Here is a 27880-nt window from a genome sequence, read left to right as displayed (position 1 = left end):
AAAACTGTCCAGGGTTAATCCAAGTCCGTATAATTATAGCCACACAACTTTGTCTCTAAGCGTGTGTTTGATATTCTTATGAATGTAAACAGGAAGTCAGCTGCTTCCATTGCAACAGGGCAGTGGGAACTCTTTGTGAGGTTGTCTCTTGTCATTGTTTCAGCCCAGCCGTCAGCCCCCCCTCTCTGATGTAGCTCATGTGGGACAGCGGCCAGTGACAGTGTAACAGTGGCAGGCTGTAAACAGGTCAGGAGATAACAGACACCACAGGGCAAGCAGGGCAGGCAGAGAGGGAGCTGAGAGATGGAAGCAAGAGACAAATGAGACAGAGCGACTGTTTGAAGAAGAGACTTAAAAGGAGAGACAACAGTGGATAGACTGAGAAAGTGCTAAATCAAGTGGAAACCTATTAGATTTTACAACTTGTACGGTGCCAAAACGGTCTCCTCTTTTGGACTCTTGCTGAACTTCCTCTTCCTGTCTTTCCATAAACTCAGCTAATATTCTTTTTCCTCTTCCAGGCGGACACCATGAACTACGTGGGCCAGCTGGCAGGTCAGGTGCTGGTAACCGTCAAAGAACTGTATAAGGGCATTAATCAGGCCACGTTGTCGGGCTGCATTGATGTTGTGGTTGTCCGCCAGAGAGATGGCACCTACCAGTGCTCGCCATTCCATGTGCGCTTTGGCAAACTGGGTGTACTACGCTCCAAAGAGAAAGTGGTAAGTTGAGGAATATTTTAGCTTTCTTTGTTTGTTTACACTCACTGTAATGTTGAAGTCTATGTTTCGAGCTCATGAATCTACGCAAAAAAATGTTTGTAAATGCCCAGTTGAGGAATTTTCTTATAAGAGTGTGTCGACTACAAAATACTTTGTTTTTCTTTCAAGAAGCAGGCCTCTCCTTCACCATGTGTACTTTGATATTTTGAAAAACCCCAGGTCTTCAAGACAGAGTAACTGTTAGTCCTGCATCTGTAGGAGCCATTTAGCATGTATATTTATTTTAAATTGTTATATAAATATATATATTAGTATGTATAGACTGTAATATTTTGAACACTTGAAGGTAGTGTGGGATTATAGTCTATGATGTCACATTGGTCACAGATGTTACACATTAACTATTTTAAAGTCACAGTGAAAAATTCACTATGAGCATAGATAAGGGAACATATAGTTCCTACCATAATCACAGCGAAGCAAAAGCAGCAAAACGTAACCGGATCACTTCACCTTCACATTATATCACGAGGTAATCAACTCTGTCATCATTATGCAATACATGGGAACATCACCCAAAGATACAACATTGTTTTGACATTCACTCATTAACTAGATAGGCGTAAAGAACATGCGAGTCACAACATGCAAGTGACTGTATCGGCCTATTTGAATTTTATTGACAGTCACAACGCATCAGTTGTCCAAACTAAGCCAGATTACTTTCAGGTTTAAAAATAAGCATTTGGTAACTGATTCTTCTTTATAACGTCAGGTCACATTTGCCCTCTGAGATTTGGTATCTCTTTGAGGAAGTTTGGCTGAATGTAAGTTTTCAATATTTAAACCAAAATATTGTAAACAGCATTTAAAAATATAGTGTGTGGGATTGTCTTAAAAACAAACAATGTAAAGGCTCATACAGAAGTTTTCGCTCTCAATCATCACTGGAAGTGTGGGCAGTGTATTTTTTCTGCAGGGACTCTGCCCTCTGCCGTGTTTGGGACTTTTATTGGCGTGTACCTCCACAGTGCTCAGGTGAGGTCAGGGCTTTATAAAAAAAAAAAAAAAAAAAAAAAAAAAAAAAAGGTAGTGACCAGGTGCCAGACCGTAACCAGCTGGCATCTAAGAGCCCTAACACACCAAGCCAACGGTCAGCCGCTGGTCAATGTCAGGACATTGGTGAATGTCTGCTGCCCTACTTTTTGCAGACCATTGGCTGCTTTTTGTTTTTTTTGGGGGGGGGCAGGGGTCGGGGGGGGTGTTCATGTTAAATAGCCGTAGCTGGTGAGTGAAATCACTCTGCTTGGTAGTTCAGCTCAGCGTATAGGGAAAAAAAAAAAAACTGAAGTGAGGAAAGTAATAATAATAAATAATAATAATAATATAACTTTATGTATTTAGCACCTTTAAAAACAAAGTTTACAAAGTGTTTTGACAAACAAAGCAAAACAGAAATGGGATACATAGATGACGATACAACAATGAGTGAGAAGAAACTAGGGCAGAGTCGGGGTGAAATTAAAACCAAAGGACGAATAATGCAAGATGTAAAATGTCAATATAAAATACTACAAAGAAATAGACCAAAAACAACACCAAGAGAAACAATAAAGCAATAAAATCATAAATGAAAGAAATTAAATAGATCAAACATAAGTTAAAAAGTTGAAATAGATAACAAGAGATTAAAGAAATAAAAAGATGACATCACATATAAATAATATAAAAATTATTTTTTAAGTTGTGAAGATTTTAAATAATTTTAAACAAATGACCTAAGTCAAGAGTGTGCAAGATGCAAACAAACTTGAAAAGATTATCTTTTTTTGCCTTCAGCAAAACGGTTCATAATTGTTTGTTTTATGATTCACTAGTGCACATTATATATCCTTCGTTCTTTCAGCCTTGGTTCTGTTGTTAATGTGCTCACTGGCTAACTAGTGTCTTGAATCTTTCCTGTCGGTCTTATTGTTTCTGTTTTTGAATGACAAATACAGACGATGGCCGCCTGCTGCTATGGAGACTCATTTCTTCCTACGCAGGTGTAGAACGTACATGCTAGTTGGCTGTAGTCTTTGTGGTTCGGTCTTTGTCACAACTAATTCTTTGACGTCAGTTTGGTGTGTCTGAGCCTCAAGAGATAAAGCGCTAATAAAATGCAATTAAAGCGAGGCGAAACGCCAAACAACATTGAATCATGGTTTGGCGTTTACTTTCACTCGCAACCACGTGTACAAGCAGTAACCAACAATCCTTGGTAGTATAACTGTTAAATGAAAAAGACCTGTATGCCGTACTGATTGACCAGTCAGGTTTCCTGTGTTGCTTCTGCCAGTCAGTAGCTTCAGTGGAGCATTTTTTAATCATTTGGGGAAATGTTCTGAAGATGAGATGCTTTGGGTTTTTCTCCTTCCTTGTTAGTAGTTGTTACTGTATATTCTGGCCTGGAGAGGAGATCTAATTAATCACTGTTCAGGAACAACGGTGCTGTTTTTACCACCTAATTCTAACTTGAGAAAACGACATTTTTGCAGCACCTTTGTGTTGTCCTAGTTGACATGCAGGGAGAGCAAGTAAAGTCTGTTTTTGTTGTTGTTTGATGTTGTGGTGAATAAATGTAGGGCTAAATGTCATGAGTTTAGCAGATCTAATGGAAGATTTGTTACAGAAACCTGCTTTATAATCAGTCAACACAACCTTTTTGTGAATTTGGGGTTTCTTGAGGTCAATGTCTTACATAAAGATTGAGGATATTCCTTCAGCTAGTATTTAGTAATGGTTAAAAAAAAGACAGCATTTATAATTTAATGGTACTTCCGACCCCATCACCATCAATGGTGAAGTTGTCCATGACTTCTATTCTTAGAAAAGAGATGTTGTGCTCCAAGTTGAATAAAGCTTATTCACTTGCTCGAGGATCAGAGTGGGTGATGATTTGAGGGGGATTGACACTGTCTCACTACCTACCCAGAATGCTGATGGGCTTGCTGAATGAGTGGTTACTATGGCAACAGCTCTACAACTTGAATGAGTGGGAGGGGGAGGAAACATGAAGAAGACGGCCTCAACAAGGTCTGTTGTGTAACCAGCAGATATGCATGCGTCCCTGAGGTCACTTATCAGATCCTCCAGGGCTGCTGTAATATATAAATAAATATATTTTTGAAGTTACTGGACCAAATAAATGAAGCGATATTTGTCCCTGTCATGTTGATATTTTTAAAAATTCAGAGTGGGAATAAAACTATAGTTGCCAGCCAAATACTAATTAAATTTTGGCTGTAGATGTCTCTGCCCATACATTAGTCACTTTTGTTGGCAACCTGAAATGTTTTTAAAGTGGTATTTAATTCCAAAAACATTTGGGATAATAAGTAAACTCAGCTGCGCATAAATAGTTGTTTTCTTCTGTTTCCTGTACTAAGTGTTGGGAGGTTTACTTTTAAAACATATTCCACTATAGATCACTGAATACTGTCCTTAAATGTAATTTGCAACCTATTTCATTAGATTACTTATTTGTTAATTTGTCATTTATTGCTATCAGCAAATCTTCCTCAGTCAATCACATTTGCTGAATCCTTGGATTGTTTTAAGCATCTGCTAAAAACCCACCTTTATAGACTAGCCTTCCTATAGAGCAACTCCATGTGTTATGTTTCTATTTGTTTATTTTGGTCTTGTCTGTCCCTCATTGTACTATTTTCTACAATGTAATTTATTGAAACTTGATTAATATATTAATTCACTCATTTAATTTAAGTGAGTGTAGTATATGTCAGTGAAGTGCTTTGTAATTGCATTTTTTAAAAAGTGCTATATAATTAAGCTTTAGTCACTTTCTCCAACAGAAAAGACATGCATTATGTTGTGATTTTCCCTGGGAATTACATACAGTGTAGCTAACAGCCAACATGTTGTTTTTGTGAGATCTCCCTTCAGCCTGCTACCACCTTATTTAAGTTTTAGTTGTTAAATGAGTACTTCACGAATCAGCTTTTCTTTGTCCATTGCTGTGCTTTCCAAGTGCGCGATGGGAATAAATACAAAACAGGGCATCTGTCATGAGCCACTCTCAGCTGGTTAGGACATTACAATTTAAAACGACGTGCTCAAACTGATGCTCTCCTGAGTTACATTCAGTGAGGAAGCGGTGTTAGACCACATAAAACAAAAACAAAGAAATCCCCTCAAGTAGTCTTTTTTTAAGACAATAACTGTATTTAGAATACCACCAATTAAAACTGTAACTGAATACAATATTTAGTTACTGCTCTGTTCCTCTGATCAGAAGTAAATGCAAACTTCGCAAGTCTCACTGGGCACTGTCAGAAAGAAACAACCCAATACAATGCCTTGATTTTAAACACCTGCAGGCAGCCATTACCTCCAGTAATTCCAGTAATGCAGCATGGTATCGGCAAATCCACAACTCAGCCAAGTGAATGTAACCTGTCACCGGCTGTGAGAGGCTGAAGAGGACCCTCATTTATTCTAGCTCATTATTAATTGGGCATGGAAATTCCCAGCCATCGCTCACCATACTACATAAATTGCCCCTAGCAACCCTGAGGGGGTGAAATTAAATCTTGAGGCTGTTTAGAGACCACAGCGGCAGTAAAGGACATCAGCGAAAGGAACGCTGCAACACGACGGACCACAAGAGGAAAAGAAAAAAAACAGATGATGTTGGTTGAGAATTAATATTGATGATTTGGTTTCAGGTTGTCAGACTAGCTGTTGTTGTGAGTCAAATTCTGCCTCCTCTCTTCAGCGCCAGACGTGATCTGGTTTTTGCTTTTGTGGTGTCAAGTTTCTGAATGGCCTCAGGTCCGCTGGGGGTTTGCCCGGCAAACATGAATGGCCCTGTTCTGCTGGCAGACTTCACAGAATGCAGCCCTGAGGACCCATACAGTTTAGGTTAGGTTTTGTATAGCCCCCAGTGACAGAGTGGGATAGTGATGAGCTACTGGCCGACACATGATCGGACATGTAATAGACGTATAATAAATCAACTCTCAGTTTGTTTTTAAATCAGTTAAAACGGCATAATCAGATGTATATAGATAGATAAATACATGTTAATTAGACGTCAGGCAAACGGCATCCTCTTTATGATTTTGATTTCCTAATAAAAAAGTACCATTACATTGCTTTTGTCTGCCAAATTCTTCCAGATTGACATCGAAGTGAATGGAGAGCCAGTAGAGCTGCACATGAAGCTTGGTGATAATGGAGAGGCCTTTTTTGTCCAGGAAGCTGAGCAGCTGAATGTAAGTACCCAATTAACTACACAGATTAATGAAGTCACCCACCATTTAAAAAGAAAATGAAATGACAATACTGCTGTAGGTTATTAACACAAACTTGTAAATTAGATTTGTTTGTACTCGTGAAGCATAGCAGCTTAAGCGAAGTGAGATGTTGAGTGGACTGCAAATTATTTTTCTATCCTATATTAGCAGCAGCATCCATCCAGTTTTCCAATGTGATGTGTTCCTTGTGATGCGGATGGACTTTTTTTTTTTTCCATGTCTGCCCACAAGGCATGTCAAGTCATTTTAAGCCCTTTTGGCTTATGGGTGGGGCATACAACTTTAAATGGCTGTGTTAAGTATTTATTTTAATGTAGTCTTTTTCTATTTTTATAGAAAAAAATCCTCCCAAACCCACAAGTTTTTTTTTCAATTTTTTGGTGATTTTAAAGAAATTTAGAAGAAGAAAAAAAGGGGTGATTCTTTTTTTTCCATCTTTAAATATGAATAAGGACAGTCATAGTGGACTAACCTACTTGCTACAGTTGCATTGCTACATTGCATTTTATTTCCCAGCACTGATTTGTCAAAATTGGAGTACACAAGTCCCTCCTTATTTGAGTAAATTCGTCATGCATAAACGGCTGTTCCTCAAACAGATTGATGAAGTGATTCTCGCTTTTCTCCATAAGTCTGCCATGTCGACCAGCCGCTGGCAACTTGACAAGCTGAGTCACAGGCGACACCATCAGTCGGCTTGAGTCAAGCTGAGATGGGCCAGGTCAAAGCGAGGCTCCTTTCCAAAACGGATATGTCTTGTTGCGGATCTTTGGTCTGAATTGAGCTTAAGCAGTGACAACAACCCTGCTCTACTGGACTTCAGTCATAAGACTAGGAATAGACACAAAGAATCATTAATGCTGCTTTGGTTTGCACTTGTTTAAACGTATCTTAAGCCTCAAGTTCCTGACTCTCATTGATCCTTAAGCAGATTGTCCCTGCCCACCTGGCCACCTCTCCGATCCCCACCGAGAGTCACCTGTTCTGGATCTCAGAGGTCGAGCACAGGCCACAAAAAGACCTGGAGGATGACCCTGCTGACCCCGAGGACCCACCCGAGCCTCCCGCTCCAAGCACCGTGGCGACAAAAAAGAAGAAGAGACGGAGGAAGAAGCACAAAGGAGACCCCCGAAGAGAGGAGCTGACCCCGCCCATGTCAGTCACTACCAGTAATGCTGTTGCTGCTAACGCACCTGCTGCTACGACCGCTGCTATGTCCAGCACCGGGCAAAACGAAGAGATCTTTGAGATGGACCTGAGCTCTGACGAGGAAGCTGCAGCGCACGTCTCACGGTGGGTTCAGGGTCTATACTCACAGTGGAAGAAGAGATCTGTTAAAAAAAATATATATATTATGTATCTGTTTCACTCTGCATACAGGTCCCCTTCGGTGACGACAATGCGGGACATTGACCCCAAATTACCCGCAGCCAGACACAGCCTCGATGGTTATCCGATGTCAGATGGGGACTGGCCGGCAAATGACAGGTACGTATTGACATTAACACAGAGCCATCAGCAAGGGTTTAAATAGACTCTGTCGTATTGAGTGTTTGCATTTGTTTATCTATCCTTTTAGTCACGGCTTGTCTCAGGCCTTTTCCCCAAAGAGTGACTCTGAGCTGATGGTCCGGCCCTCCGAGAGTTTGCTCAGAGCCGAGTCCCACATGCAGTGGACCTGGGGGGAGTTTCCAGAAACAACCAGGGTAAGCATCAACCCTTCAATCTAAAAGCTATGTAATGGTGTCAGAGTATGTGCAATAAGTTGCTGTGAGCTTTGATTAAAGAAAAAAAGCTTTTATAGTTTTTTTGCATAAAGATTAATTGATTAATTGTTCAATATTTTTACCAATTATCAATTCAAAAAAGTGCTCACAATTTGAAACACTGTTCCAAACCCAACCAGTAATAAAAATATATATATCTATAAATAGGTAAATATATGCGTATGATGATAAAAACTAACATTAATTATTGTTATAATCAGGATTGGTGGATGATCAGTTGGAGCACCATTATTCAGAGGTCCAAGTTCTCATTATACCCTCCTCTCATTAACACCCCCCCGATATCCAAAATCCAGGTCACCAAGAAAGAGAAACCAGAGCTACTAAAAACCGTGACCATCACCCCATCAGAGAGCACCCACTTCCGCGTCATCCTCAGCTCCGAGGCCATGGAGAAAGAGACTCAGATGGAACGGGGAGATGGTGGTGCCTCCTCCTCAGCGTGCACCATAGTCAAGCCCGAGCCGCGCACCCCTATCACCCCTATCACCTCTGTAACACCTGTGATTCCTCTGGCATCTGTCGGCACCATAACCTCTGTAAGTCCTGTGACCCCCACAGAGCCCCTGGACGTCCTGCCACCCAGCGTGGCAACCTCCACCCCTTTCAACAGCCAACAGAGCGACTCACCCTCAAAGAAGAAAGGTGTGTCATTGCCCCTTTTTCAGCCTTCTCCTAGTTAATTATGATTGCACATAAGGCTGGGCAAAATAAAGATATTATATTGTATCGAGATATGAGAGTATATATCGTCCTAGATATTTGATATTATTATATCGTGACATGGATTAAATGGTGTTTTTACCTGATTTTAAAGGTTGCATTACAGTAAAGTAATGTACTTTTCTCAACTTATCAGACCGTTCTACTTGTTTTAATACTTGTCTTTACCCACTTAGTTATTATATCTACATGACTCATGATTATTGATCAAAAATGGAATTCTGTTCATGTTTTTCAAAGTACCAATAAGTAATAAGTACTACAGTATTGTCCATCAAAGAGGGAATTTGGCAAAAAAAAAATGTATTGTTCGATTGCGTCTCCCAGTTCTAGCAATAATTATTTGCTTTTGAGAAGATTTAAAAATATTGAGATACATATTGTGTATATATAGCCTAAACATATTGCAATATGATTTTCAGCCCATATGGCCCAGCCCTTATCGCACATTAACTGATAAATACATCTATTGTTGAACGTAGGTGTCCCAAAGAGGAGCCAGCATCAGGGTCCAGAGGACATCTACCTAGATGACCTGAATGTACTTGAACCTGATGTTGCTGCACGATATTTCCCCAAGAGGTAAAATGATCAAAGAGGCACTTAATTTATGTCACTGCTTGACCTGTTTAATTAAAAATAGAAAGCTTAATTTGCTCTATTTTAAAGCTAAATTAAAAATATTCTTCTTTAATAAGACCAGCATCGTGACGTGTTGTACTCTTTTGTTCTTCCAGTGAGTCTGAAGCAGCGACGAAGCACTGGATGGACTCAGAGATGCACTCTGGTTCACAGTCCCCACAGTCGGTGGGCAGTGCAGCTGCTGACAGCGGGACAGAGTGTCTGTCTGACTCAGCGAGTGACCTCCCCGACGTCACTCTTTCTCTGTGCGGAGGCCTCACAGAAAATGCTGAAATATCCAAAGGTACACCAGAATGTCACTCATAAAAAATGTAGCCGAAAGTGCACTTAGGACTTTTATGCAGGATAGAAAGTTAACCTCAGCCAGTAGAGACGAACATAACGCATTGTGTAACAGCAAAGTTTTACCAACTGTATTAGTGTCATTAGAAGGCTTTTAGACAGGCTCTGTTGATATGTCTAAGGTGTGTCTGCAGGTCCTTAAAAAGTTTTAAAGTTAATTTTATTAATATTACAGGTCATTAAATACCCTTAATGAATTTGTGAGGTATTAATAGCCACAAACTTTCTGGTCAAATTTAATCTATCCATCTTTTATTTTTGGTATAATTAGTCAACCTCTTCTGTGTGAAAGTCTTAATAACTTATCAGGGTTCCCACAGTCATTGAATACCTGGAAAAGTCATAGAATTCCACAATCATGTTTTCCAGGCCTGGAAAAGTCATGAAATTAGTAAAATCCTTTGTAAGGTTTGGTAAAGTCATGGAATTTTGTTGTGTTTAATGAAATAAATTGTTACGTAATCTTCTGTGGATAACCTTTCCACATAATGTAAGATAACAGCACATTTATTTTACATGGCTATTTAATTAACATAGTTCTGCGGCACTATGCATTCATGCGCGCAGTTTCGTTTACTGTAACATATGTTTCCTTCATTTCTTCCTACGTTCTGTCTCTTCTTCCATGTATCCATATGGGTTATAATTTCCAAACTTTCCACATCTATGTCCCACTAAAATGTTTAAATTGCACTGCATTTTTGAAATTGAGCAATTGACATAGGCCTTCCAGGGCTTCAGTTATCACTTGGAGCGCCAATGCATACTTTTATTTCATTTTAACTGCTCTGAAAGTAGAGCATGGTAGTTTTAAAGGTCCTTCTCCAAACAAACTAACCAATAGGCTGACCAAACTGTCTTCTGTTACTCCCCTACTCCGGGAGCTCCACTGCTCTGTGTCTGTGGATGGCCTGTAGAAATATAATTTACACCATACGGTTCTGTTCGTGTTATAGGCTGTGAATGTTCATGAGAATTTTTATTATAGGTCTTTGAAAAGTCATTAAAAATGAAACTTTGTCCATACATAACATGTGGGAACCCTGTCTGATGTAACAAATCTTTAAACCTACCACTAAACTTAATAATGTCTTTTTACTTGCACTTATCTGTTGGCTAAAAATTTATTAACCTAATAGCCTCTGATCAATCAGTTAATCAGACTTTATTTAAATAGCACTTTACATACTAGCAAAACTGTAGCACAAAGTGCTTCATATAATAAAACCAAAATAAAACCACCTCTGCAAGGGATCACATATACATACTGCTTACTTTATACTTCCCTGCATAGCTTGAATAAGAAAATAATGATTTGTCCACAAATCAGACTTTATTTTCTCCGAAAATATCTTGAAAACGTCTTAAAAGAGCATTCAATTTAAGTGTCTGATACCTGTAGAAACCCTAGTGTAACATAAACAATGTTTTTTAAGGCGTCAACTGTCTATTTTACAGGGTTGAAAAAGCACTTTTACTCTTGTGTCTCAAACACTCTTCTTGATGTGTTTCATAGGACAGAAAAATAGCATCACTTAAAACGTCACTGAGTGGTTATTATTGTTCATAGGAGCATTATCCAGTTTGCAGACTCTATTTTTCCCTCTTTCACATGGTCTTTTGTCCAGCTGGATGTCTTCTTTTGTTAAGTTTTTGGACCGTTTCTAGGAAGCCAACAGCTGATGTGGCTAATTGAAGAAAAAGTTCCCTGACCTTTTCTGTGTGGCTTTAAGTAAGATGATATGGCTCACCACCACTGACCTTTTTATCTGCTGTCTGTAATTAATGTCCCTCTCCTGTCTGTATTTGCAGAAAGGTTCATGGAGCATATCATCACCTATCATGAATTTGCTGAAAATCCAGCAATTATAGATAACCCCAACCTGGTTGTAAAAATAGGGAATAGGTAAGAACGCATTTTTTATTTTGCATGTGAGATATTAAAGAGATATATTTGAAGTGTGTGGTCAATTGTCTCTTTAACGATTCTCTATTTTTCTCAGATATTATAATTGGGCTCTAGCCGCACCCTTGATTTTAAGTCTACAAGCATTTCAGAAGAATTTACCAAAGGTAAATGTGATCTTGTTTTTCTGTTACATATGAATTATTGTAAAAAAAAAAAAAAGTTAGCTCATGAACTGTTTTTGTCTTTTTGTCAAGGCTACAGAGGAGGCCTGGGTGAAGGAGAAAATGCCAAAGAAGTCAGGCCGCTGGTGGTTCTGGCGAAAAAGGGCAGATAGTGCAATCAAGCAGGTGTGCACATGCCATCATAAATATTAAAAACTTGCACTGCAAAATAAACTATTTGTTAATTCAGACTCATATTCTGTTAATTAAGACTCATATCCATCTATTAAGTGTTTTGTTTTTACATCTTCTTTATATTTTGACATACTTTCCTTTTATTCTTCCAGTCAGAGACGAAGCATGAAACGAAGGAGGAGTCTCATCTGGAGGAGGAGGGACCCTCCATGTCTCAGGAGAAACTGCCTTTGCCGTAAGTCCCAAAGGTTAATCAGTACTCCACCAAGTGAGTGAGTTCAGTGACATGTTGAACTCTGAAAAGCTCCACAGTTTTATGAATCGGTTTTATGACAACTCAGTATAATTGCTTAATATTGTGGGAGAATTAAGTTGACAAACAAAGGTGTTCTGAAGGGTTACAAAGAAGATCATTAAGGGCATAATATGTGAAATTTGAATTTAATTCAATGCATTTAATCAGCTTCAAGTCTTGAGCAAGTTTAGAAGTTGCAAAACAAATTAGAAAAAAATAATAGTTCCAAAACATTTACACCCACAAGTTTTGCTCACGGTCGTACGTCATAGCCTATTTCAGTCACTCATTCGATGTCCAAATAATTGATATTTATTTATATACATACATATTTTTCCCTTTAGGCCTAAAGCAGGAGACTCATCCAGTGATGAAGAGGCTAAGGAGGTGAGCGCTGCGTCCTGTCAGGAGAGACTGCAGCCAGTAGATGGTCAGCACCACCCGAGCCCACATAGTTACAGGAAGTCACTACGCCTCTCCTCTGATCAGATAGTAAGTACATGCATCCCTGCTCGAAATCATCTCTAACCAACTTATTTAAAAGTATTCTACCATCCAATTACTCTTATATATTACTGGGTTGTACTTTTATTTGACTGTTTAATCTTCATCTATCAAATAAAAATGTAGCTGGTTTTCAAAAAAGATGATCAGATAACAAAACTACTTACTGTACTTGAAAGGGTTTATGTTATAGTTTGGGGCGCCCTCTACTGGCTAGCAAGTAACTGCATAATGTTTGCTCCATTTCCAGTCTGTAGGGGGCTCTCAAGACCTGTATATGTTCATTTCACTGAGGCAAAACAAGTCAAACTGCAAATTAATGCCCACACTGTTGGAACACATGTTAGTAAATGAAATCGTCTGTGCCTCCAGATGTGTACACTCTCTTCCTCTTGTGTCACCAGGCCAGTCTGAAACTGAAGGAGGGACCTAATGATGTGACGTTTAGCATCACCACCCAGTACCAGGGAACATGCCGCTGCGAGGGCACCATCTACCTGTGGAACTGGGACGACAAAGTCATTATCTCTGACATTGATGGCACCATCACCAAGTACGTGCCTCCAAGTCACCCACAATAGTTACATAACCCCTCTAAGCAGAATAATGGTGCTAAACTTCTGTGAGACGTTATTCTACTTTTATGTTATAAATGTACACATAAACACTGAACAAGAATTTCTGGAAAACTAGCTCTTTGTAAAAGTAGGGACAAAGTTCTACAGTCTTTAAATCTATTGATTATGGAGTACTGAACAGCACAGTAAATTCTTATGCTATCTTTACAACACTTTGCATTGTCGAGGCCTCGTCAGCTCTCCACAGTGCATGGGAATTTGGCTTCCCCAAGGTTGCTTATAAAGTCAGCTGCCTTTGCATGCTTAGAAAATATTCTTAATAAATAACACATTTTAATTGGGCATGTGTATGAGGAGTAATCAATCTGTTAAGCCTACATCAAACCAAAGACTTAATCTTGCATGGGAAAAAAATTGCAGCAGTGTGAAATGGCCCTACTGGACTCAAGCTTGATGACTGTGTCAGCTGCAGTGCAGCTTGTCATGTCGCCAGTGGCTGGTTTTAGAAAGTATCACACATGAACAGCCAATCAGCATGTGGCAAAGTCAGATGGTCAAGTCAGTTCAGCAGATGGCGTGTTCGCTCACAGTGGCATTCTATGACAAACAGCATCAGAATACAATTTCTCAAGGTTTGTAAGGTTTATTTGTGCAAAACAAAAAAACGAAAATGCAGCAACAAAAGAAGACAAAGTTGTGCAGTTGAGAATAAGAAATCCCCAGGGGCTTGTAAGGAATCTGATCTCAATAAGAATAATGAACAAATACAAAAGTCAAGAAAAACAAGCAAAGAAGCAATCAAAGGGTCAGTGATAAAACATAACGCAATGTAGGCCATAAATTAACAACCAATAATACTGTTTGCACTCAAAATCAGACATTTTTTTACAAGCAATACCTCAGTTTCCCTTGTAATACCTGAGTTTTTGTCTTATACCTGGAACAAGGTATAATGGAAACATTATCCCAGTATATAGGATGAACCTGGTGGGGTTGCAGTTGGGAAGAAACCGGGGGTTTTTTTTGTTTTTGTTTTTGTTTTTGTTTTTTGGCGTGGTTTTGGTCCTGATGTACTGCAGCCTGTCAGTGTGTTCCAAAAGTTGGTGCTCAGAGTTGGAGGGGTTGGCCACTATTTTTCTTGCCCTCCTCATGGTCAGCTTGCCGTCCTGCAGAGCCCGAGTTAGTCTCATTTACATCTTAATGATTGTTGAAACATATGTTGGTCTCCGTCGTCACGGCGTGTGGCTGCTGCTGCTTGTACTCTAACGGTTGTTACTTGTACCCAAAAAAGCTGTAAGTACAAAGTACAAAGTACAGAGTTGTTGCTATGGAGTCAGTACACAGTCTTGTCTAGTTTCATGGGTGTAAACTAGCAGGTTTTGAAAATGTTGCAGACAGGGACATTGCAAGGTGTTGCAAGATTGAACTCATCTGGTCACAGATCTTTGGTGTGAACAGGGCTCTTGGCAAAAACCTTTTTGCACTTTATACATAGTGTGGCATGATGCTTCACTGCCTGTGTAACATATGATGCATGCTTGTTTTGGACAATGGTCTGTACACTTCATACTGCAAGAGAGAATGTAATGTAAAATAGAATGTGCTATTCTATTTTGAGTTCCTCGTGTCCATAAATTGCCCACATACTGTGAAATAAAGCTCCTTATTTGATGACTCGTGTGATCACCTGAGATGGAGGCGAGCAGGTAGTTGTTGAACATGTGGTAGGTTGTATTATTAAATGAAAAAAAAAGTTAATACATTGGTTTTACAGAGCATTTCCTCTCGTTTCCTAGAGATCTTTTGCCGTTTTCGTAACATCATTGCCATTTAAAAAACTGAAGTCCTTCTCAAATAGCAGATATTGAGTCCATAATCCAGTTTTAAGCTTTTTAATTAGCTTAAAGCAAGCTCCATCTCTTTCAACACAAGTCTGATATCTGCCTGACGCCCACTCTTATGAGGTTCATAGGTGGTTTACATCAAACAGATCCAGATTGACTGAAGCTTATTATCTCTGTGACCCTTTAGGCTAACCTATGACATGTGGCTTTCTTTGAGCATCAGGGTGAAGAGCACAGGGGCTGTTATAATGAGACCATTTACATTTCTGCCTGTAAGCACACACAGCTATAAGTTGCGGTTGAGATAGTGTCTGCCCTGTAGGCCAGTAATCCTCATTAGTGGAGAGCGGTCCATAATGTTCTGTTTATGATGAAATGGTGAAGTACTTATGGTGCTTTATGTGACATTCTTGAATGATCGTCACTACAGATGTACTGTTTTATGCCTGTATGTTGGCGATAGCGATTGTCCGTCTGTTCTGCCATCCGAGTGTTGGTCTCATTTTCATTAACATGATATCTCAAGAACACCTCAAGGGAGTTTCTTCAAATTTAGCACAAACGTTCACTTTGACTCAAGGGTGAACTAATTAGATTTTGGCGGTCAAAGGTCATTGTGACCTTACATCTGAGTCATTCCCATGAACAAGATATCTCAAGAACACCTTGTGGGAATTTCTCCAAATTTGACCTGAACATCCACTTAGTCTTAACAATGAACTCATTAGAATTTGGTGGTCAAAGGTCACCGTGACCTTGTGTCTGTCTCATTCTTGTTAAAGCAATATCTGAAGAAGGCCTTGAGGGAGTTTCCTCACATTTGGCATAAATGTCTACTTGGACTTAAGAATGAACTGATAAGAGTTTGGTGTTTGGAGGTCAAGGTCACTGTGACTTCATAAAATACGTTTTTTTTGCCATAAATCTAGAATTCATACACTGAAATTTTACACAAATGTCTAACAGGATGAAATGACAAAGCGTTGACATTTTATATTCAAAGGTGAAGGGCCACAGCCAAAAACGCACAGTCGCCCTTGGTTTTCAGTCTGGTTCGTGGGGCTGCTAAAAGGTTCTGATCGGCTGATCTTGGGGGTCTGGCTGGGTTGTAAGGGGTCAACTGGTGTGCAGAGGCATACAATTGTGGGGCTAATTCTAGTTTTGCACATGTTTTTTCTGACTCTCTTACTTGACTTGTGTCACATTTTAGGAGCCTGTTTCTCTCTGACTTTGTCACTGACATCTCTGTGTTTGTTGTTATGTTTCAGGTCAGATGTGTTTGGACAGATCCTGCCACAGCTGGGAAAAGACTGGACCCACCAGGGCATCGCCAAGCTCTACCACTCAGTAGCTGAGTAAGTGCACGACAACATTGATTAATCACAGAGGAAGGATGAATGGTTGGTCAGTGGTTAGCACTGTCTGGGTTTGATTCCCAATAGTCTCTCTGTGGAGTTGATATGTGCCCCCGGTGTTTGCGTGGGGTGCTCTGAGGTTGATGACTCAGGAAGTTGAACTATAATCAAGGCAGAATTATTGTAGAAACTAAAAACACCATGAAACTCCGTGTCAGCCACTTTTCTCATTGTGGTTTCTTTTTGTGGGTTTAAAAACTTTAATCTTGACCTGTTTTTAGTGCTTTGAAGACAACAGGAAAGTTAAAGGACATAGAAGGAAATTGGCTACTGTGGCCATTAAAAGTAACAACAAATCTGCAATCTACAGAACAGACAAATTAAAGGAAAAAAACTGAATAAAAGAGTAGAAACAGTTTCTCTGCTGGTTTGGGAAGTGTAAATAATGTGAATAAAAATGCTACAGCCTTAACAGTCACTAGTTTCAACCCAGTTTCACGCTTGAAGAAGATGAATCACCTCCATCTCCATAACACCAAGTGATGAATAAACCTGCATCTTAGAATCTATTCAGTGATGTTTGTAATGGTCTGTGAAGTTATACATCTCCTTGTTACGTCTGGCTGATGTACTTGAGATCTTGACCTCAGTGAGATTACCTGATTGAAATATATATTTATTTATTCATTCATTCATTTGTTTATTTATCTGACCTTTATGTATTCAGAAAAAAAACCTCTTTTTCAAGAGTGTCCTGGACAACACAGAAATAAAAAAAATACAAAATCAAAAAATAAAACTCCAAAGCAACAATATAAAACACAAAAAGAACACAAAATAAAGTTTTTAATTATTTGTTTAATATTCCACAAACTGCAAGGAATAGATAGTGACATAAGATTGTTGTTTATATATTTATAATAATTCTATTAAAATATGAAAAATATAGATTAAACTATGTTAATCAGAATCACTATAATTTTAAGCACTTTTCCAGGTCTTGTTTGCTTCTTTTTAAAAATATATTATTAATTTATTCATTCATTTTAATTTTCTTAGACTTTTCACTAATTTGTTGCTTATTTTTGGGTCATTTCTTTTTGTATTGTTCATTGCCTTATTCCCATGTTTTTGGACGAAATCAATTAAGTTTCCCAAGTTTTTGAAGGGGTTACTTTCCCACTTATCTGTATCTTGCTTTTGTGAAATTTTTATTGAAGGGATATGACTTCAGGGATGCAGTTTTAGCTCTGTTTCCTGTAAACAAAATGGTTTGAACCAGCGAGCTGAGGCCTTTCTGTGTGGAGTTTTCCCTGCAGATTTGATTAATAGTGACTCTGAATAGGTTAGTGTGAATGTGAATGTGAACGTGAATTGTATGTCTGTATGTGTCACCCCTGTGATTGATTGGCTCCAGCCCCCTTGTGACCCTCAAGGAAAGGCGGTTATAGGATGGTATGACATCTGCATATTATGAAAGCATCTGATGTTATTAAAGAGCTATTCTTAGTAATTTGCTAATGATGGCCATGTTATTAAACTGTACTGGAACAACCGTTAATGAGCACCGCTCTCCCTGTCGGCAGGAACGGCTACAAGTTCTTGTACTGCTCAGCGCGGGCTATTGGCATGGCGGACATGACACGAGGTTACCTGCAGTGGGTCAATGACGGCGGCACCATTCTACCCCGAGGACCTCTCATGCTGTCTCCCAGCAGCCTCTTCTCCGCCTTCCACAGGTACAAGAACATACATTATAAATGTTTAAGTGCCATTAGCCAAATACGCCTTTTTTTAAAAAAATGTAAAAAAAAAAAAAAAGAAAGTTAGGAACCAGTAATGTACAAATAGCAAATACAAAGTACAAAAATGTTCCAGTGTATTTTTTAGTCGTTTGTTTGTTTGTTTTTTTGCCCCTCTTTGTGGTATGATAGAACACACTTTGTATTCACAGCCTAACCACACATCTCAAACCCCAAAAAGTATTTAAAGCAAAAATATTGAAAAATGAATAAATTATAATAAAAATATAATAATTACTAAAATAAAGATTAAAAACACTGGGAGAAGAAGATAGTCAAGATGCTTACTCCAAGAAATTTGATGCAGTGAGGATCAGCTGGGGTCCAGAGATGTGAGAGTATTTACATAGGAAATGATAGGCTGCCATGTTTTGTAGAAATTGGCAGATGAGCCTTTCAGGGAACATTTCACTTTTTCTAATGATTAAAAAGACATTAAATCAGAGAACCAGGATATAGCTGAAGGAGGATTTGGGCTGTTCCAGTGTAACAGAACACATGGCCAAATTCTTCTTACTTCCAAAGTCATCTCATACATTAAATTGTCCATATCACAAATCCTGTGATCGTCTGATTTCAAACCATCCCATGTTTGTGTCCCTTTGGAGTGTAATCCTTTTTGTCTGGAAACTTAATTTCACATTCAATATTAAGTTTCTGTGACTCTAAATCCTCTCCAAATCCTCTTTCATTATAATAAGCCTTTCATATGCTGAGGTTGTTGAGGCCACAGAAAACTCAAACTCATAAATTACTAAGTCTTAACTGTGTTGGTAGCCTTGCCATCGGCTCCAAGAAATCCACCCATGTTCAGCATCTCCTTTCAGTCTCTTAACTCTGTTTTTTTTTATCTTTATTTGCTGGTTTTCAGTATTGGTTTTGAACAGTTGAGATTGTGTTTTCCTCGCAAACGTGGACAGCTGCCAAGGCAGTGCCTTTGATGGGTGATTGACATGTTTATTAATTTGCTGAGACTGGCAACTTGCTGTGTTTTTTGTGTCATTGAGCTGTGGGTGAAATATTACAGGACACCAGGAGAATGCAAAGCCCCTTTTACACAGAAATAAGACCCTTCAGTATGCAGCAATTGCTTTTTTACAGAGAACCAAACAATGACAGGATAATGCCGCCCCAGTGTGTGATTCTTGATGGCACGCACGTGTTACAGAAGCAAAAGAAGCGTGACATAAACCACAACAGCGTCAGCCTCTAGTGTGACATAAAACATACACACCGAGCAGCGCTTTCTAAACAATAACAGAGTCATAACGTGATGATAACAATCTCCTACTGTCTCTCTTGTATTGATGTTGGTTTTTTGTTCTCTGCTTTGAGGGTACGGAGCCTCCAGACCTCATTGTCTCGCCAATTTGCAGACATTTTCAGTTGTTATTCTTATTCTTTGAGTCAGCTGCTAACTGCTGCTAGCTGCTTTTTAAATCTCACACACATGCACGCATCTGCACCTGCCAGTTTATTCTAACACAGACATAGAATTGGCTGTGTTACTACCTCCACTGCCGACTGAAAGGCGAGGTAACTCTTGCCCCTGATTTGGTTTTCTCACCTTTTTATACAGAACAGTCAGCGAAATACCAGTGCAACATTCCCGCCTTGAACAAACTGTGTAAAAACGGCTCAAGCTACTTTTAACAAGTGACACTGAAAAAGGTTTTTGTATCCATTGCGCAGTTTAATGAGGAAATGTAAAAGTTACTGGTCTTGGTAAACAGGATTTAGTACAGAATTGATGGATTAGATTTTTATTTTAGACATGTAAAATAAAATGAAAATATTTTTAAAAAAACACAACATAAGTATTTCACATCACAGCAAATGCATAATACCACACATTATCATCAGTATTACCTAAATCTGCCCTCCTTGACACAAAATCTAGATGTGGTTGCCATAGTTTAAAAAGGTCCGGACTCTTACATGTTATGTTATAGTAAATCTAACAGGATGTAGTTTGACAATTCATTTAAAAAATGTAATAACGTAGCAGGGTGATCACATTTCCAGTGAACTGTAATGCACTTCAGGCGATTTTGCGATATGAAAAGGTAATTTTAATCCAAAGAGGAAGAAGATTGAGGCAAAACTCAACATGTCTTCGGCAAAGTTAACTCTAGTTCAGACTTGACCCGCGGTAAGGACATGCACATGTGTTGCGCTCTAATCAAAGTGTCTGTTTGCTTCAGGGAGGTCATCGAGAAGAAACCAGAGATCTTCAAGATTGAATGCCTTACAGATATCAAGAACCTGTTCCAGCATAACAAGCAGCCATTCTACGCCGCCTTTGGGAATAGAGCTAATGTGAGTTAATGACTGTTTGAAGATGTCAGACTCCCGGACATTAAAGTGCTCGCTTTTAACATGGCAGCGAGCTGTGTTTTCAAGAAGCCGCCGCAGACATGATGTATTGCAAGACCAACATGACACGTTGGCTATCAATTAGCAGACATAAACATATGAAATCAGTACTGGGCTGAACCCGAGCTGAGGTCACTGGTCCCATGTGACATCGTCTGAGCTCAAGCCGGGCACAGCGTCTCATCTTCAGCTGCATAAACACCAACACCCAGATGAAGCACTGAGTCGGCCATCAAACCTCTGTCTGTCTCTAACGCTCGCCAACGAAAATAAAAGAAAGCAAAGAAAACTCCACACAAACACTTACAGTCAGGACATTCAGTCTAGAAATATTGCCATTAGGTGGATCACAAACAGGAAATCTGTGGTTAATGTTATTAATGTCACTTTGTACCAGTTTGTGTATTATGTATGAGAGCTACTTTCTGAAAATTACATAATCAAGTGTGCTCTCAGATGGCTTTTAAAGGCCCATCTTTTATTTACAGTTTCATCTAACATGAAATATTTTTTTGCCTGCCTTGTGTTGAAATTTAGCGTCTACCATTTTATCTACATTTTTCTGCAGGATGTGTTTGCCTATAAGGAGGTGGGAGTTCCTGTGTGTAGGATCTTCACTGTTAACCCCAAGGGAGAGCTGATCCAGGAGCAGACCAAGGGCAACAAGTCCTCGTGAGTACAATAACTGTCTGCTTCTGGCTGTCTCACTTTAAAGATTCACAGTAAAACGGATGAGACACTGTTACCGTCAGAAGTGCGAAGAATGTGTGCACATTTTGTACTATATAATATCTGACAGTCCCCCACCAAATTGGATATTTTAAAGGGAAAAAAAGAAATATTAACTTAAAGCTTCACCAATCAATATTTTATGTGAATGAAAGACATTTTAAATTACTTTGTGTGATGTGAAAGTGCTCTGCCGTAGTGAGGAACCCGCAGAGATTTCTCATGCAACTCTGCAGTTTTCCTCGGCTTTATGGAGCTTTTTAGTGTCTTTCAACTTATTGTTTAGCTTTTACAGCCCCAAACTTTTGTTTTGATTGATGTTACTGCTGTCATCAATCATGTTTTCAGCAGCAGACAGCAGCTGTTTTCACCCCCCAAAAATCCCAGCACTGTGGTTAACTGACTGTACACTACCTGCACAGCACCAAACAGAAGGTTGTGATTAGCTGTTAACCCTGTTAATACCTGGATTATGATCAGTTTTTTTGTGCTGCATATAGATTCCTTTCACAAGCGTCTAAACCTTGAAAATTGGTTTGATTTATTTTGAATTTTTTTGGAAATAATTTTGGGGGAAAAAATAATAAGAAGAAAATAAAAAGGTATAAAGTCATCAGAAAGTCATCTGAAAATTAGGACAAATAAAGAAATAAGCAGATGAATATAGAAAGAAATGAAATAAAACATAAACACATAAAAAAAGAATAAACAAATAAATAGAAGGGGAAAGGGGGTTAATTAAATATAAAATAATAAAATAAAATAATGGTAGAAAATAAGTAAAGAAGCAAACAAAAAAATATGTTGTGTAGACAAGGGTGGATCAAAACATATAAAGTGGGTGGCTACTAGTTACATTACAATGTGACTCTTAAAACATTTTTAAGAATTATGTGATCACTGTAATTTTAATTTATGTATGAGTAATGGATAACAGGCTTGAAGTAATTGTTCCACATGTCAGTATTCGACTCATAATTATCTCTATTCACTGTCTCCGTCCGTTCCCACTTGTCTGTGTCTCTCTTTCCGTCTCCTCCTCCACAGTTACGGCAGGCTCAGTGAGCTGGTGGAGCACGTGTTCCCTCTGTTGAGTAAAGAGCAGAACGAGGCCTTTGTCCTGCCCGAGTACAGCTCTTTCTGTTACTGGAGACAGCCCATACCAGACTTCAACCCTGATGAACTGCTCTAATCCAGCACATATGGATACCCAGGTGCTCACATACATGCAACTGGACTTTGCACTCGACTGCATCTCTAGGAAACACACGAACTGAAAGCTAAACTTTCCTATATAGTTCTCAGACGCACACACACAGTAACAGGGTTATAACTATAAACAGAAAAAAAGCTGGAAAACAATAATTACAGATGAATGAAATTTATCTCCAGAACATTAAATCCTGATGAATAATCCCTGAAAGAAAGTCATCCCGGGGAGACGAGAGACTAATCAACATTAAATGATCATCTTTCCTCTAGCCTGTGAAGGCATCCCAACCCTCTGTAGTCCCCCCATCAAAGTAAACGGATAAGAGTTTGAAATTTCTCTCTCCAACTTCTAGCAAACAGGATGGTCTGCATTTGCCATCAGGGACACGACTGAAGCCCCACGCGATGCGTTAGCCCTTAGCACCAGAGTCTGTGCTGTGCAGACGGAAAAGACATTGTTTTTCTTGAATCACGTTTTTCACATTTCCCGAACGTCCCAAAGAGGCGAAATGTTCAAAGTAGAAAAAAGACACACAGGGTAGGCAGTTAACACCGACCACTCTTCATATTCTGGTAATATTTTGCTGTGGCTGACACGTTTGACGAGACGCAGGTAGCCAGTCTTTATTCTGCTCTAAAACATCGAGTCAAATAGCGAAAGTTGCTGGTAAACAACTGCTACAACACCTTTTGAACCCCACATAGCAGTTCGTATCCAGAAAGCTGCTGTAGGTGTTTACTTCCTGACCTTCTCGACTCCAGACTGACTGCGTGGTCACTAGTTCACCTTTGCTGGAACTGATTTTAAATCACTTCCGCCCCGAGATTTCATGACGCTCATATTTACTGAGCTTGGTATTGTTGATATTCAAGGTCATAACAGGGATATACATTTGTCAACAAGTATGTGAAGATGCACATTTAGATGTGACTTAAAAACACAGTGAAGCAGCTTCATGTTATATTGTCTTGCTGTTATTTTAATATGTTTATTCTGTTATACAAGCTCTGGCGAATCAAGTGTTTTGTTAACAATGCAGTCATTATTTATAATAATTGGTATGTTTAAGTTATTAATTTTTATCGTGATGCCTTTGCTTGTCTAAAAAAAAGTAATTTATCACCAATGCAATGTGGAAATACTTCAAATCGGTATTTTGTATGGTTGGTCATACGTTAACATGCACTTAACAGTAACTGCTAGGCCTTGTACGCTCTGTTTTCTTAGCCTTGTATCCTGTTTTCACGATCTGTATTTCTTGTTTTACAGTGAAACTTTCAACATGTAAGGTACATGCACATTCCTCAGCAAACCTCAGAATCCGCAGCTTTAGTATTAAAATATGTGCGTAAATGTAAAAGATCACGCTTGAGTTAGAACAGTGGAAAGAAGCAGATCTGAAGAAAAGGCTTAAAATGAAGGATTTTCTGTTTGCGAGGTGGTCTGTAGATGCTAAGATGTTAGTGTGTATATGTGTGCGTGCGTGCATGTGTAATCACTGACTGCTGCTGTTGTCGGGGTGACAGGATTCATTCACCCTTTGCTTATGATCCCTCAGTGGCTTTTCCGAGACTTATCCAACGCACTTTGTCTAAGCTGCACACAGAGAGAGCCTCTCACCCACATGCACTTCACTGAAGGTCTTCATAGACAGTAGACCAGAGTATGCAATTAATGCAGGATGAAGAGTTCTACTTTTACCTCTTTGTTGTGTGAGTGACCTTCTGACACCGCAGACAAATCAGCTATTCTGAAGTATGTTAACATGAGCAGTTTTTGAAAGGGGATTTTCTGTTTGTAGGCTGCAAGGCAAAATGTGGGGATTTGGGCTGCTGCACAGAGCTACCCCACAGCCTGTTTGTGTGTGTGTGTGTGTGTGTGTGTGTGTGCGTGCGTGTGTGCACGTGTGCGTGCGTGCGTGTGTGCGTGCGTGAAAGATAAAAGACAAGAGACTGATCCTGTGCCTCTGCTGACCAGAGGAGGAGCCATTGGGTCTTTTACTGATAAACAGGAAATACTTGAGGAAGCTATTTAAAAGCGCGTCAGTGGCATTATGTCGTGTATGTTGTAGGAAAAGCGTTGTGGGCAGATGTTCTGCTCCGCTGACACGGATCATACCTCCAGCACAGGTGTAACATTAACATGATAACATGTGGTAATGAAGATTAAAAGTTGGAAAAGAGTCTGCATAAGACTTGAAGGGAAACTTTGGTATATTTCAACCTGGACTCTATTTTGCCCATATTTTTTTGTTTAAGTGACTAATGGAGTCAATTTTTTAAATTGGTTCAGTGTTGAGCAAGGTGAAACAGGGTACACTATAAACCCCATGGGCAATTTGGCACTGTCAGTTTACGTCCACTGACAGGCTCAGATTTTTATTAGTATTTGACAGCATAAGATTATTTTTATGGGCTTTTTGCCTTCATGAGTCTTGGTTACAGTAACAAACAAACCGGGTCAGCTAAAGTAAGGAATAACGTTTAAAATAACAATCTGATCCAGTCAGTGGCAAAAACAAGAACATTTAATGGACGTAGGGATTACATTGTTTTACCGCTACGGCTGCAGCGTCTCCATTAGTAAATTTGTTAGATACTTTAATAATAAAGCATGTCAGTGGCAATATTAGCACTTTTAATGGACGTAAAATGACAATTGCCTGTTGAGATAAGTTAATTGCAGCCTGATTCGCTGCTGTAGCTGCAGCCGTCTTTAAAACCTGTCTCCATTAGTTAATTTGTTAGATATTTCTAATTCAATCAGAGCCTGTCAGTGGCAAAAAGTAGCACTTTTGATAGTTATAAAATGACAGTGCGCAATTGCTCGCTGGGATTAGTATATTGCAGCCTGTCTCACTGCTATAGCTGCAGCTGTCTCTCTTAATACTGAGCTAATTTTCAAAAAAAAAAAGTCTCCATTGTTTATATTGTCAGACTCTAAGAATAACAATCTGTGCCTGTCAGTGGCAAAAATTAGCACTTTTAATGGACTTTAATAGGAGGTGCATGGTTGCTTGTAGGGATTACATTGTTTTACTGTATGGCGACAGCAGTCTCTCTCAAAATTGAACTAATCTAAAAACTGTTGTCTATTAGTTAATTTATTAGATACTTCTAATTACAGTCTGAGCCTGTCAGTGGCAAAATGAGCACTTTTAATGAACATAAATTAAAGGTACACAATAGCTTGTAGGGATTACATTGCAGCCTGTTTTGCTGCTCTGAAGTTATTTCAAAAACTGTTGTCTCCATTAGATTTGCTGTCAAACACTGAAAACAGTCTGAGCCTGTCAGTGGTAAAAACGAGTGCTTTTAAAGGACGTAAATTGATGATGCTAATTCCGAAAAAATGTTGTCTCTATTAGTCACAAAATCAAAAACATGGGAAAATGGGGTCCAGGTTAACAAATTCAAAAGTTTCCCTTCAAACACAGAAAGCTATTCAATGGAGAAAAAAAAGCACAATTTATGATCATGGCTGCATCCAGATTGTCACTATTACCGTCATTATTTTTGGCTGAAGTGTTTCCGCGTTCACTCTGTAGCTCAGATGTTTTTGTGATGGTTAAGACGCGTGCTTCACTTTGATTTTATTTGCTTGTTCTCGACAAAGTTTGGTGTCGCAAATAGATATATATCTTATGATTAACAAAATAAATTCCATTCTTTCTATGAAAGTAAAGCATCTTGTGTGGAAGAATCACACTTCATCCTCGATGACCCCGGGATATGTGCGTGGTATATAAATATATATAATATTGTTTGGTCTCACTCAACTGCTGTGGAAAAATGATCCAGTATATATGCTGATCATCACATTCTTCTGTCTTCGATGCCTTTTCTTTTTGTTTTATCATTTCTTATAAAGTGTATGATCTTCTGTGTGTTTGTTTCATTGTTTTTTGGAAGTAATGCTTGCTATTTGATTGTGTCTGACCAACAGAAATACCTTAAGTGTATGCTGTGTTTGATTTGTACAGAAATGTGGTTCAAAGTCAAGAACAAAATACGTTGTATGAAGAAAAAAAAACAGGCCTAATGAAGCTAACAAAGTGTGGCTTGTGGTCATATTTGTATCAAATAAAGTTTCTAACTGAATACATTTATGTTGTTGCACTTTTCTTGTCTCCAGTCTGAGTTAAAAAGTTCAACAGTAACCACAGGCGAGAGAAGTAACTTTTACCCTGTTGCTTATTTTTAATCATCGATACATGAATAAGGTTATTGCAGTGGTATCGCATTTGTTTGTTTTATTGAATAACAACCAAACAAGAGTCCGCTGAATTAACTGAATAGAAATGAGTGTTTTTCTCTTCTTTTAAAGGTTAACAGAGGCTGGACTGAAGGCTAAATACACTCCTGCTGCTTCTTACAGTTTGCTGTTGGAATATTTTAAGTCTCAGGAGTGAGGTGAGGGGAAATTTGTTTTTCATCCACACCCACTTTACGTAATGACCCAAATGGCTTTTTTGCCCTCTAACCTTCTTTCTCAGCGCAGTTTTCCGAAGCCTGCCAAGTTTGTAACATTAATAAAAGCTTGTTGTGTTGCTAAACCTTTTTTTTTTTTATCACATCACGTATGTTTATTAAACATCATCATTCTCTCCTCCAGCAGAGCAGATTACACGGTAAGATGAAGTGAGCTCAAACTCTGATTTATCATGGTTTATTGCCTAACCAACAATATCATATTCTGCTCATATGAGTCTCTGAGTGGGTTTTGTTAAAATAATATGCATTTTTATGTTAATTTATAAACACTTATTTACATGAGACATTCACAATAGGTACAAAAACTTGATAATCAAATATATTAGAAACAAATTCTGCTTCTTGTATTCAGGTATATTTGGCAAATGCAATGTAATGACTTTTTAACTGAATTTATAGGTGAGGATCTTCACACAGTGGCACTGCATCACAGCAAATCAGTGAAAACTATTCAACATTTCCTCCAGTCCAGCTATTTGGGAACCAACTAGTCCTTGCTGAGCTCCGGCTATCTGTCGGCCTGTGGTGCGTACAGGAAGATGGCGCTGAAGGTGGAGAGGATCTCCCTGGCCCCGGTGGTGGCCAGCTGCCCTCCGGTCCTCACCAGCCCCACGCGGTCTCCTTTCCTCAGGGGGAGGATCTGACTGAAGGACACGGAGCCTCCGCAGCCGCAGTTAGCACCAGCCGAGCCCCCGTGGTGTCCAGCCGCAGGCCCCGCTGAGCTCTGCAGCCTCTGGACGCTGCGGTTAGACACAGACAGGACGGCCTCTACACGGTCACCCTGCTTTGCTGTCAGCAGTCCGGAAATCAGGTATCGGCCATCCATAGGTACAGTGAAGATCCCTGCAGAGATGAGAGGGGGAAAGAGGGAGTGTGATCAATGAAAAGAGTC

The 27880-nt window shown here is 39.2% G+C and overlaps 2 protein-coding genes across 5 annotated transcripts in view; one reads left to right on the top strand and one right to left on the bottom strand.

Annotated features, from left to right (window-relative positions):
* The window catches only part of lpin2 (lipin 2), a 33497-nt gene extending 6898 nt beyond the window's left edge, over positions 1–26599 (top strand). For 2 of the 4 annotated variants that reach the window (XM_042497730.1, XM_042497727.1), the window contains exons 2-20: positions 522–722; positions 5903–5998; positions 6969–7333; positions 7421–7528; positions 7620–7746; positions 8124–8472; positions 9033–9132; positions 9288–9475; positions 11347–11440; positions 11538–11607; positions 11698–11790; positions 11952–12034; positions 12439–12586; positions 13003–13151; positions 16289–16375; positions 17962–18114; positions 20382–20496; positions 21122–21225; positions 22330–26599. In XM_042497730.1, the coding sequence (XP_042353664.1) occupies positions 531–722; positions 5903–5998; positions 6969–7333; positions 7421–7528; positions 7620–7746; positions 8124–8472; positions 9033–9132; positions 9288–9475; positions 11347–11440; positions 11538–11607; positions 11698–11790; positions 11952–12034; positions 12439–12586; positions 13003–13151; positions 16289–16375; positions 17962–18114; positions 20382–20496; positions 21122–21225; positions 22330–22474 (2766 nt within the window). In that variant the 5' untranslated portion in view covers positions 522–530 and the 3' untranslated portion in view covers positions 22475–26599. Of the gene's footprint in view, positions 1–343; positions 426–521; positions 723–5902; positions 5999–6968; positions 7334–7420; positions 7529–7619; positions 7747–8123; positions 8473–9032; positions 9133–9287; positions 9476–11346; positions 11441–11537; positions 11608–11697; positions 11791–11951; positions 12035–12438; positions 12587–13002; positions 13152–16288; positions 16376–17961; positions 18115–20381; positions 20497–21121; positions 21226–22329 lie in introns of those variants that run through there. The other 2 variants (XM_042497731.1, XM_042497728.1) reach the window with 2 other exon arrangements.
* A 71-nt stretch (positions 26600–26670) lies between these two features.
* Positions 26671–27880, bottom strand: part of emilin2a (elastin microfibril interfacer 2a) — a 129646-nt gene continuing 128436 nt past the window's right edge. Inside the window, exon 12 of the mRNA XM_042497481.1 lies at positions 26671–27831. Coding sequence (XP_042353415.1) covers positions 27497–27831 — 335 coding nt within the window. The 3' untranslated portion in view covers positions 26671–27496. The remainder of the gene's footprint in view (positions 27832–27880) is intronic.

This window comes from Plectropomus leopardus, chromosome 12 (genome assembly GCF_008729295.1).
Source record: "Plectropomus leopardus isolate mb chromosome 12, YSFRI_Pleo_2.0, whole genome shotgun sequence".
In the NCBI taxonomy this organism is placed as follows: Eukaryota; Metazoa; Chordata; class Actinopteri; order Perciformes; family Serranidae; genus Plectropomus; species Plectropomus leopardus.
This window is presented reverse-complemented; position numbering and strand designations above follow the sequence as displayed.